This window comes from Penaeus vannamei, chromosome 31 (assembly GCF_042767895.1).
Source record: "Penaeus vannamei isolate JL-2024 chromosome 31, ASM4276789v1, whole genome shotgun sequence".
Lineage (NCBI taxonomy): Eukaryota > Metazoa > Arthropoda > Malacostraca > Decapoda > Penaeidae > Penaeus > Penaeus vannamei.
In genome coordinates, this window is record NC_091579.1 from 5,239,357 (window position 1) to 5,251,856 (window position 12,500).

At 38.2% G+C, this 12,500-nt stretch overlaps 1 protein-coding gene across 1 annotated transcript in view; it reads right to left on the reverse strand.

The window, feature by feature from the left end:
• Positions 1 to 153: 153 nt before the first annotated feature.
• Positions 154 to 12,500, reverse strand: part of LOC113829073 (BTB/POZ domain-containing protein 9) — a 12,706-nt gene continuing 359 nt past the window's right edge. Inside the window, exons 2-10 of the mRNA XM_027382162.2 lie at positions 7,534 to 7,710; positions 5,037 to 5,187; positions 4,472 to 4,637; positions 3,984 to 4,117; positions 3,465 to 3,624; positions 2,752 to 2,933; positions 2,450 to 2,602; positions 1,476 to 1,654; positions 154 to 579 (exon numbers count right to left, since the gene is read on the reverse strand). Coding sequence (XP_027237963.1) covers positions 396 to 579; positions 1,476 to 1,654; positions 2,450 to 2,602; positions 2,752 to 2,933; positions 3,465 to 3,624; positions 3,984 to 4,117; positions 4,472 to 4,637; positions 5,037 to 5,187; positions 7,534 to 7,709 — 1,485 coding nt within the window. The 5' untranslated portion in view covers position 7,710 and the 3' untranslated portion in view covers positions 154 to 395. The remainder of the gene's footprint in view (positions 580 to 1,475; positions 1,655 to 2,449; positions 2,603 to 2,751; positions 2,934 to 3,464; positions 3,625 to 3,983; positions 4,118 to 4,471; positions 4,638 to 5,036; positions 5,188 to 7,533; positions 7,711 to 12,500) is intronic.

Sequence of the window (12,500 nt, forward strand, 5' to 3'; positions counted from 1 at the left end):
AGCTTTAATTTCAACAACAGCTACAACAATACAACATTCTAGAAAAAATAAAAAATAAAATAAAATCCAAAAGCAGAGAAATACACAAACATACTGAGAACTTGTATGTCATGAATGCTCCTGACATTTTAGAAAAATAATGATATATATCTCTGGAATGTCTCTGATTTACTAAACATATAGGGTGGTTATCCACCATTTTCTTGTTGGTGTAACCCAACAATTACATAAATTCCTATTTACTCCCATAAAGAAACAAGATCACAATTAAAATAATAATGATAAAAAAGTAACTATAGCAACAATAATTTCTAATTTTACATAAAATTTTTTCAAATAAACGTGAAATTGTAACAAGTCTTGTAGACCATCAAATAAACGCCTTTATCCCGTTATCATTTTCCATATGGCGTGAAGACTTCGTAATCCAAAACTGTGAAGTTGTAGTCACTCATGAGAGTATTGCACGTTGCATTTTCCCCATCGTAGGAGTGGGGCAGGTTTGAGTAGCTCTCGAGGTTCTGGTTGCAGTTGCCAGCAATGAAAAGGTCAGCACCAGCACCAAATATTGGACCACAGCTGAAAGAAAAAAATAAAGTTAACTGTAAAAAATTACTTGCACATGACACTGTATCATCCCATGGCTGCAGTGGACCAAGTTGCAGATGGCACTGATCATGACATAGCCCTTGTCATTGGCTTGTTTGAGAGAGCTTGTGAAGGGAAGCATTCTTTTTTTCTTCTTCAAATGTTTGATAAAATAGAGTAGAAAGAAAATTAGGTACCAAAGAAGCTGGGTGCACGGAGGCAAACTGCCATTGTGCACAAAAAATTCTGCGTAAATATGCAAATTCAATAATTCAAGACACAATGTAAATAGAAGATCAGTTAGCAATTGTCTCAGTAGTGATTAAGTGCTAAACAAACAAACTGATAAAATGAAACCACCGTGGGCACTGCATATATTGGTCCATGCACTCTAAGCGGCAACAGGTTAAACTCCATCAAATATACACTGGAACTTAGATAAATTAGAAATTATATATAATAATGTTGATGAACATCTTACACAACCAAATTGTATCTAAATTTAGAGATGGAATATTATCCAGTAACTATAATTATTAATATCATTATCATTACTGAAAAAAAAAGTGTCCCTGTCTACTTTGTTTCTCACTGTTTTTATTGTTTTATTTCATATTGCTCAATATTCCATCAAATGAAGTGTCTACACTACTGAGCATACCCTTACTGGACAACTTATGAAGCATGCCCATGACCGCTTTTCCAAAAGGCCAAGTTGATGACTGACCAAACAAAACTGGCAGTAACCCGAACTCCCAGTAAGTAGCTGATTCTGTACAAGCACTAAATCATGGACAGGTTCATCATACTGATTTACTCATTGAAGTTGCCTTACTATAAGTGCTAATTATCCTTACTAGTGACGACATGTCTTTTTGCAAACTTACTCTGGATGATAACAAATGGCAAACATTTTCTTGACTACTGGGAACTTGGCAGGGGGAATGTCCTGGTTATTGACAAGTGTAAAGAGGAAAGCTTTATCTGAAGCTACATATCGCCCCTTCATGGTTGTCTTGCCCCATGGCACATCACTGAAGCCTCCACAGATCTCTCCATGCTGACCCTGTTGGGGAAAGGGAAGGAATTTATAAACTACTTATTTATTTCCCTCTCTAATTTATCATCTATTTCACTTACTATCATCATCTATCTCACTATTAACCCATCTTTCACTCTCATTCTGTCTATTTAACTCTACAATCTCTATTTTCCACCCTCTCTTTCTCTTCCTACCTTTATCCCCTATGATCTTCATGAAAAAATTTGGCTGGAGGAGTGGGTGACTTGAACATGCCGTTATGAGAAAATTTGGCTATGAGGCGGGGTGACACAAACATGCAATCGTTTTGGCTGAAGGCTGGATTGATGGGAAATACTCGCCACTAATGCACAAAGCTCTTGGTGGGTGATTTGGCATTTAGGAAGGGGCTTTCCCATTATTTCCATTGATAAACGAATGTGGAATGTACTGTCTGTTAGCCCTGACTGGAAAAATGCAGGCTCCAGGAATGACACTATTTCCAAGCTCAGGATCCTAATCCTAGCATCTGCTATCAATGGCTTAAGTTCAAGTAATATGGGCCATGTGACGGCAATGAAGCATCCAGATCCAATGGGTAAACCTCTCTCCCTCTCTCTCAGTCTATCCCTCCTCCTACCCCCTCTCTCTCTCTTTCTCTCTCTGTTTCTCTCTCACTCTCACTCTTTCTCACTCTCTGATTATCTCTCTCCCCCTCTCTCTCACTATGGCTCTCTCCATCTGTCTCTCTGTCTCTCTCTACCATCTGACTAAATTTGCCTGAATGGAATACCAAGTTTAAACATACATACACAAAAAGAAAATCCTCATGAGACATACCATCACAATTGTATATGTGGGAGCCACACCATCACAATGGCGGTGAAAAGCATCTGCTGAATAGCCATGGGTAGAAGCACGGTAAACAAGTCTCCACATCTGTTTGTTTACACCATACCAGCTGTTTAAAACCCTCTGCAGTGACATCTTTTCCTGTAATGGTAAATAATGTTAGTGTATCTCATATAAAACAATATAACCATAAGCATACAAATCAATTTTAAAAATAACTTTCGAAAAAAATAGAAAAATAAAAAATAAAACATAGTACCAAGAAAACAAACAAGCAAACAAAAACTCACATTTACAAGAATCTGCGAGCCAGCAAAGAGTTTGAGTGAGACCCTAGGCTGAAGGCGCTTGTCCTCATTGGTTGAATTATCCTTGAACTTGTTGGGCAGTGCAGCGTATCGGTACCTCTCCAGAGACAGCTCCATTGGCACCGCTCCTGTCGGCTCTACTTCCTCGGCAAATACTTGGCTATCTAGATTTTTTCAAGAGGATGGGGAACTTTATTATTTCTGTGAGGGTTCTCTTTATCATCACTTGTACATTCCTTTATGTGCCTGACATGACTGTACACTTTTTTCTTAGCCAAGTAAAACTTCAAGTTGAGGTGCATATTCAGAAACCTTATACCAAGGTGCTAAGAGTGACTGATCTCAGTTTTTGAAACGGCCTGTGATAGAAGTTTCTCACACACACACACACACACACTTTCACACACACACACACACACACTTTCACACTTTCACACACACACACACACACTCTCACACTTTCACACACACACACACACACACTCTCACACTTTCACACACACACACACACACACACACACACACACACACACACACACACACACACACACACACACACACACACACGCGCACACACACACACACACACACTCACACACACACACACTCATACTCTCACACACTCACTCACTCACTCATTTTTCTGTGTTGTACTAAACTCAAGATATGACAGAAATGTCCTATCTAACTCTTACCAATGAGCAGGAGTCGGACATGGTTAATGACCCCCTGGAGCTGCTGGCATACACGCAGTCTCTCCTCTTCTGTCCAGTGGGGTGTGGGTTGTGTGACTCCCGCTCCGTATTTGGCCCAGTTTAAAACGCCCCGCCACACGTCCTCCTCCTCTAGCGCCAGCTGTGCAAAATGCGGACAAATGGAAATATCATGTGATCATTTTGAGTTATCGATCCAACAAGTTTGATTTAGTTTATTTGTGTATTTTAGGAATTTTTGGTTGGATAAATTTTATTAAAGAAGAAAGTGGAAGATAAAACCATGATAATCATACCTGGAACACAACTTCATCCAAAACCAAAAAAGCTACTACCAATTTCTTATAATGGGGAAACAAAAATCAAACAGGGAACTAACATATCAATTTGTTATAACACCTAAGATTCTGCTAATAAATGAATAAAAAAAAGATACAGAATTCACCACAATAGCCTAACTACAATATAAGCAAAACCTCCCATTCTGTCTTTCCTGCTTACATTGTCCGAAGAAATGAGTCGGATGAGAGCTTCTCTGGAGAGATTGAGGAATGAAGAGGTCTGCATGCACTCAAGTGCATTCTCTCCTATGTAAGCCACGCAACGGTCGACAAAAGAGCGACTGCCTTTACTCCCTGGAAGTATGAAACGGACAGTGATGTAAAATTAAAATAGAAGTAATTCAAAAGTAAATTTTCATTGCTTTAGAATTATTTTTCAGAGTATGCAGGTTGGAATTTACTCTAAAGGAACAAAATTCCAACATCAGATGCTGGTCTTATATAAACTACTTATGAACATGAACATTATTAAATACAAACAAATCATAAGGAAACTCGAAATGCACAAACTGTAACCATACTCAAAGAGAGAAAAACATGAAATAAAACAATAAATTTACCTTATGAACGATAGAAGACAAAAAGAAAGAAAAAAGGAAACTAATGAACAGCAAAAAGCACACCCATCAGACTGGGCACCAAACTCACCTCCAGTTCTCTGCTCCATCTTGAGAGCAGCCATGAGGAACGTGCAAGCATTGTGGGGGGTCATGGTGGTGGCTATGTGGTCCTCACAATGCTGGCAGAGCTCCTCCAGGCCCAAGTCATGGCCTACTCCATACACCTCAAACACACCACTGTCACTCATCACAACCTGAGGGAGAAGGAAAGGCATTAGTATGAATGAGAATGAATGACTGCAAAGGGCAGGATGAAGAAGTGATTTTTTGGGCATGAGAAGATTGACTCAAGTTAAGTGTCTATGCTATGTCAGGATCTGTGGCAACTGAACCCATGCAAAGGAATAAAAATAATTTTAACATTATACCAAGTATTAAAGATATCAAGCACCTGAATTTACCCACGAGTTTCAGTAAGGTTTCACAGGCCTATGAAACCATGTAGGCCTGCATGTGTGCTATCTATATTTATATCTATATTTATATTAATATCTACATATCTATATACCTCTCTATCTATCTATTTATCTATCTATCTATATATGTATATATATATAAGCATTACTCCTCATCAAAAATTAAAGTCATTATACCTTGCCAGTGTAGATATAACAAATAACTTGTCTGAAGATGTTGGGCTGATACTGTGGCAGACGGATGGTAGTCTGTGGACTGCCTGGGGTCACTGTGCTACCAGGAATAACGCACACCTCACCACCTGATGCTTCTACAAAACTTTTACATCTGTGGGAAGAGAAGACAGGGTTGATATCATTCTTTATCATTGTCAGGGAAGTGTGACTGTTTTCTTTATCTTGAGCTAAATTTTTGTAAGATTTTCAATTGAAATTTTAATGAATTCAGGGAATACAGTGTCTCTTTCATGCAGTGATATAATTCTTGTAGACAATGCACTGTCCACTGTAACTTTTTTGTGTGAATTTTGCTGCACATGAATGACATCACAAGTGCTTAGCAATCAAAGAGCCAAACATTAGCACTGTACTTCATTTACCCAATCCATGAATTTTCAGGGTGTGTGTTTTTTCATGCTATCAGTTTTGATACTGTTACAATTATATATAATATTTTAATTGTTATAATGTTATGACAATACTATCAAGGTAGTCAGGTGATACAGGTAGTATTAATATCTGAAACCTTGGTGACTAAGCACTTGTGGAGCCATCTATGTGTTAATACAATTAACATATCAAAATCATAGTGGACATGGCATATATGACATGCCTACCATAACCACTGGGAAGAAAGAAAGAAAGAAAGAAAAATCAATAAAAAAATTTATCTGAAAAGCAGTCCGACAGAAATTGCCCATAAAATGCATCTGGCCATTGATCTAAATACAAACTAAATATGTCACATCAAGTGATTGGTTGAAGCTGTTATGTGTCAACTGATATTTCATCAATACTGCTTAATTTCTAGGCTCAAAAATTGTTTTGCGAATGCTGACAGACACAAATGAGGCTACAGTGCATCAGAATCGTATTGGTTAGAAAATTCAAGTGATCCATCAGCAGAGAATGAAGCTAATCATCCTAGACAGACAAAAAAAAAGGAAAGAGAGAGAATGCATTAATACAAGAATGAGAAAAAGAAAGAATCGGTTAGAGAAAGCAAATTACTGAATGTGAAAGAGAAAGAACAAATGAGCGGGAAAGGAAAAGAAAGGAAAAGGAAGGGGGGGAGAGGGAGGGAGGGAGAGAGGGAGGGAGGGAGGGAGGGAGGGAGGGAGGGAGGGAGGGAGGGAGAGAGAGAGAGAGAGAGAGAGAGAGAGAGAGAGAGAGAGAGAGAGAGAGAGAGAGAGAGAGAGAGAGAACGAAAGAGAGAGAGAGAGAGAGAGAGAGAGAGAGAGAGAGAGAGAGAGAGAATAATGATAATAATAATAATAATGATATCAATAATAATAATGATGACAATGGGTGCAAGCTGAACCACACAAAAAGCCTGGCACTGGCCAAAGAAAAAGAGCAGCACGGGGAATGCACCGAGCCTAGCAACAAGCCATAGCAGCATCTGCTCTGGAGGGAAGCATGTCACGGGCCCAAGGGAGCCAGTCTGAAAGGTTTTACGCTTAGCTCATTCACTCATTCCGGTTAGCGGCTTCTTTATGCTTGTGCACCACATCACCGCAACTTCCTTTCTTTTGTCATTCCTTTAAGAGGCGTTTTAGACGTCGCACGGAGGTGATACTTAGCTAAACATTTGGTTGGTATATAGAAAATGATCTAATGAAATGAAGAAATAAAAAATAAAATAAGTAAATGAAAAAACAAAATATAAAACAAACAAATCAATCAATACAAAAAAAGACCTAAAGTCTACAATCCATCAAACCCCCTTAATTTTGTACCAAATTTAGAAGGACAAGGCTGGTGTTACAAAGCCTGACAACTTTAAATGAATTTGGAATCGATGCGGACGCTGTTCATTGCAAGAGAGCTAGCACTACCTTATACAAAGAAATCAATGATGAATAAAAAAATAGAAAAACAAAAGATAAAGACAACAGAGTAGGAAGAGGAGGAGGAAGAGGAGCAGAAGGAGGAAGAGGAGGAGAAGGAGGAAGAGGAGGAGGAGGAATAGGAGGAAGAATAGGTGGAGTAGGAAGAATAAGAGGAGAGGAGAAATAGGAGGAGGAGGAGGAGGGGGAATAGGAGGAAAAATAGATAGAGGAAGAGGAATGGGAGGAGGAGGAATACAAGGGAGAGGAGGAATATGAGGAGGAGGAAGAATACAAGGGGGAGGAGAAATAGTAGGAGGGAGAGGAGGAGGAGGAGGAGGAGGAGGAGGAAGAAGAGGAGGAAGTGGAGGAGGAGGTGCAGAAGGAGGAGGGAGGTAGAGGAGGAGGGAGGTAGAGGAGGAGGAGGAGGAGGAGGAGGAGGAGGAGGAGGAGGAGGAGGAGGAGCAGGAGCAGAAGGAATAGGAGGAATAGAAGGAAAAGGCAGAGGAGGAGGAATAAGAGTTGGAGAAGGCAGAGGGGGAGGAGGAAAACGAGGAATACAAAGAGGAGGATGAAAAGAAGGAAAAGGAGAGAAAAAATAAAAATTAACAAACCATACAACCTACCTTGCTTTCAGTATGAGTTTATGAGCTGCAATGTGTGTCTCCTCCCGTCCCACGACGAAAATAATATCAGCCGAGTCTTTGTCCTCAAGGAGATGTTGCAGGTCTTCCAGCAGCCTAGAAACCCCAACCAAAGACTTGTCCGTGAAATGAAGACCTCCACCCACACGGGTCCCCATCCTGAAGGGGAGAGAATGTGCATTACATTTCAATTCCGAAGTGGAAGAAGGTCGTCAATTAATTCAAATTCTGATGTGGTGGAGACAGACCTCTAATTCCCTAAAAGCACCTTAAAGTAGGGCATCTGGGTTCATAGTGAATCCAGAGGGTGCTAATGGCCCAAATACCCTAGGAAGGAAATTGAATTAACAAAAGTCTCTTCTATGGTAATACTTATATTTTTATTGTATCTAATTGTTATGTTACAATATCCGATTTTCTTTCAAAATAGCGGGCGGGCCTTAAATATTTCAGGAGAGATTTGGAGGCCCTGAAAGTCTTAAGGAATCCATTTTAATCAGTTTTGGAAAGATGAAAGATTTAGGCCAAAAAATGACCATATGATCTCTTAAAAAGCTGGGTCAGGAACTCATCAAGAGGCGGTCATTAAAAGTGGTAATCGATGGTAGTTTGGTGGTTATGAAAAGCTAAAATATATTAGGTAGCTCACAATGTAATGTAGACAAATGTTTATATTAAGAAAATATTCATATTAAGATAATAATGTACATGCTCAGTCTGTGGGAAGTTGCTTTGAAAGCTGTGTGGACTCTCTGCCTGTGCAGATCATATCATATGTCAGTTGTGCTCTTAGACTTTCCTTATCTTGGCATGGTTATTATAACAATATAAACCAAAAAGTCAAATTCTACAGCACTCCAGTAATTCCTAACAAAGCTCCATTACATACATTAGGGACAACATAGTTTGAACTGGTTTCTAGCTTGAGAGTGGAAGAAAAGGAAACAGCTCAATAGTTTTCAAGAGGCTACTTCAACTGATTAACCTCTAGAGTCAGCGACACTGATTCAGCCAAAAGGGCAAATACACACAGATGTGTCAAGAGTATAAAAAGGTTTGAAACAGCTGAGTTAAAGATTTATCATCATATCATATGCCTCTACCAACCTGAAAATGTCTGAAGAAAATATTCATTTTGAGAACCTGTCATGTTATAACAGATGATGATCAAAACGTGCCTCTCCATTTTCACTGACAATATATAGCATAATCTGATCTTACAAATATTTATGGCACTGCTTAAACATTTACATTCTTGCATACAAAATGGACTGCTGTGCTTTATGAATCAACTTCCTGTAGCTATGAAACTATGGCTTGGGAGAGAACAAGGATAAAGGATGATGAAAGTTATCAAAAACAAGAATGCCCTCTGAAAAGAAAATACATAAATACCAATATAGAAATAATAATTACAATGAAACATGAATATGAAATTAATTGGGAAAACTATAGAAAAAAAAACATGAATATCTAGCAAAGATATAACACCTAAAATAATAAATACAGAACACAAAAAATATTAAGAATAACGAAAAAATTAGAGGAAATATATTTATAATAATCTAGAGTACTTTCCTGCTGCTTAGGCCAAAATTTCTAGGCATTGTGAAATAGAATATCTCAAGGCAATTCAAAAATAGGAACTAGTCCAAGCTTCATCCTACCAGAATATATATGACTGATGCCATGACTGGTGTACACATGGCCATACGAGTGACTAATTTGAAAATAAATCACGCTTTACTTTATTCATAAATCAAACACATTTCAAACAATTTGTCCCCAAGGCTAATGGATGATAACTCAATAACTGAAGATTTGTTCTAGATTTGTTCTAACCAAATCAAAACTATATGAGAAATTCTAAATATTGTCAAGTGATAGCCTCCCTGGCATACATAAAACATCTGGTAAATTTTTAGTCTGTGGCAATATTACCTTCACAAACATGATTTAAAATTCCTCATACAGTTTGATGTGGTCAGAACAGATATGATGTTCATTTTTTGTACATAACTTCAGTCTTTGAGTTCATAACCCATTCCACTTCCCACCCATAAGCTTGGGGGACCAGTGGGACACCAGGGCTTTGGGTTGGGGAGGGGAAAGAAAATGATTAGCATATAAGCTATGTGGTTCTGTTACAATCTGGTCAACCACATGGCACACTGCATGCATTGGGATTGCCTTCATGTCTCACAGTACAACATTAAATGCAGCAAAAATCCTCCACTCATATTCTGTCAGGATACAATAAGACTGGTTACTTTTTTTAGGATAAATTTTCTGGTTGTTTCAACATGTATCCCACATTATTGATGTATATTACATACTAAAACCAAAAAGCAATCCCTTACACGTCTTCACACAGCAAGAGCCAGCTCGGAACTGCTTTAAACAGTCAACCTATGTGATACCCCAAACTATTAGCAACCAAGACTTATGACTGGCCTCATAATTTAAGAGTAGTTTTCATTGATTATCTTCTATATATGATTTGAATGTCCAAGAAACAATTTTTCCCAACTGATGCTTACTTTCTAAACAAATGCACATAAGTTAAAGTTGATTGCTTACCAATGAAGGAAGGTTCAAGTGCTGATACATGTTTCATGTGCGTATATATCAAATAACTATTCTACCTTCAATTCAAGCAAGAAATGTCACAGATGAAAAGTATTTTAGACTGGTATTAATGGAAACGCAACCCCACACCTAAATTTTAAAATCTAAGCTTAGCAAGTAGTAGAACACATCATTCTACAAAAGTTTCCTCTATACCACTTTCTCTGCAAATTGATAGTAATAGTATTATAGAGGGTATAAAATCCATGATTTCTAGGAGCTGCAGTAACCTTACGCCTCCAGTAAACTGACAAAATGACACTAAAGTCGTTAAGAGCAATAGAAAATTGGACAAATTTTTAATGGAAGACGTATGCAAGGGAAATCAAACAAGCCAATTAGATTCGTATGTGAACGTGACGTGAACGTAAACACTCTATGGAACCAATCAGGTATGGAATAGATCATCACATGACAATAGAAGCTGGGCCTAGGAGAAGCCATTTGAAATTCAAATCAGTTCCATCTTCCCTAGTGTGTAGGTTGTGAGAACAATTACTTAAATTTCATTGCGAAACATCAACAAAATAACGAAGCAAGCTTACTATATCTATGAGATCATGGTGTACTTCCAGTGGAAGTACTATACCCACACTGTAAGACAGTGTCATTACAGAAAAGACAGACACCAGTGGGTTTGTGGTGCATGGAGAAGGGTCCTAAAAACAAAACAAAGAAAGTAATGTAACTTTACTTTAAGCTACTACAGAGGGATATTTCTCTCGGGAACTAGACTTGAACCCTATCAAATACTGCCGTTTATCAATCACTGGCTAAGCAGACATTGGGGCCATCAGACCGTTACAGAGTGCGTCCATATTGCTAAATGCACGAGTGTAGACTGGCGAAGATTCTGCTCCGAGATCATAGAGCACTGGGAAAACAACCAGGAACCCATAGGCAGACCAGGGATTGTTGTAGAATATGATGAGACACTCTTTGGCAAGTGTAAATATGAAAGGGGAAGGCTGCTTAGCCAGATATGGGTGTTCAGCAGGATCGAGCACATAAGCAAGAAGCTCTTCCTTGTCCCCCTTGTTGAGCTCCTGAGCAAGAACCATGACACTGAAACCCTCATACATCTGATAAAGAAGTATATTCTACCCAGGGTCAATCATCATAAGTGACAGATGGACTGCATACCAGACGATAAGTGAACACGGATAAGAACACCGTGTGATAAACCACAACGAACACTTTGTGGATCCTGAAAACCCAGAGATCCACACACAGAACACTGAGTGGTTGTGGTGAGATGTTAAATAGGGGAGCATTAGAGCAGGTTATCAACAGGAATTCTACAAACAATACTTGGCTTGGTATCTGTTTTTCCATCAGGAAAAGCTGGAAGTAGTCCACCACCACTTCTTCATCGAAGCTGCAAAACTGTACCATTCACTGTCTCATAAGGAAAGGCTCATAGCAATTGCAATGACCTGGATGACCCTGATGATCCCAGTGACCTGCAGCTTGGCCAGTCTGGTGTTAATGCTTAAGGTAAGATATGGTTAAAACTGTTCCTGGGTCTGGGCTCTCTCCTGCTGGAACATACAAGGTGAAGATTTTGTAGATTAGGTGGGGGAGTGGATGGGCAGTAGCCCCCCTAAAAGGGGGTTTTAGAGGGCGAAGCCTTATACTACCGGAACATACAAAATGAAGATTTGGTAGAGCAAGCAGAGGAAAGGAGATTTAAGGGGGTGGGGCCCCATATACAACCTGAAAATGTGTTAATATAATATGCTTGCTAGTGTTCTTGAAATTACCCCCAAATTCCCAGAAATGTATCATACTCTCCCCAAATATCGGGAGCGGTATCATAGTTATCCTTCATTTGCAAAGGAAATGAGTGCTAGATTAATCTGCTACATGACAAAAGCTATTGGAAAATTATTCTATTCACCCTAAAAACAGCATGGGGTTGCATTTTAAAATTTACCTTCAGACTTTATCTGTCTTACAATTCCATATAATGTTAATCTTGCAAGTTTGACTGTCATGCACTAAAAATATACTTTAAATATGCTTAATACTCTGCTCCCCTTTTCCATATATATATATATATATATATATATATATATATATATATATATATATATATATATTTATATATATATATATATATATATATATATATATATATATTTTTTTTTTTTTTTTTTTTTTTTTTTTTTTTTAATAGAAATGTAGGTTTCTTTGATTACAATTTTTTCTTTCATTTATGCCAACTAAACTGGCAAAAATTAATTAACTCCAACCCTGACTGTAACTAATATTATGCATTTTACTGTTGTGAAAAATTATAATTTCATTGTTTAATCACA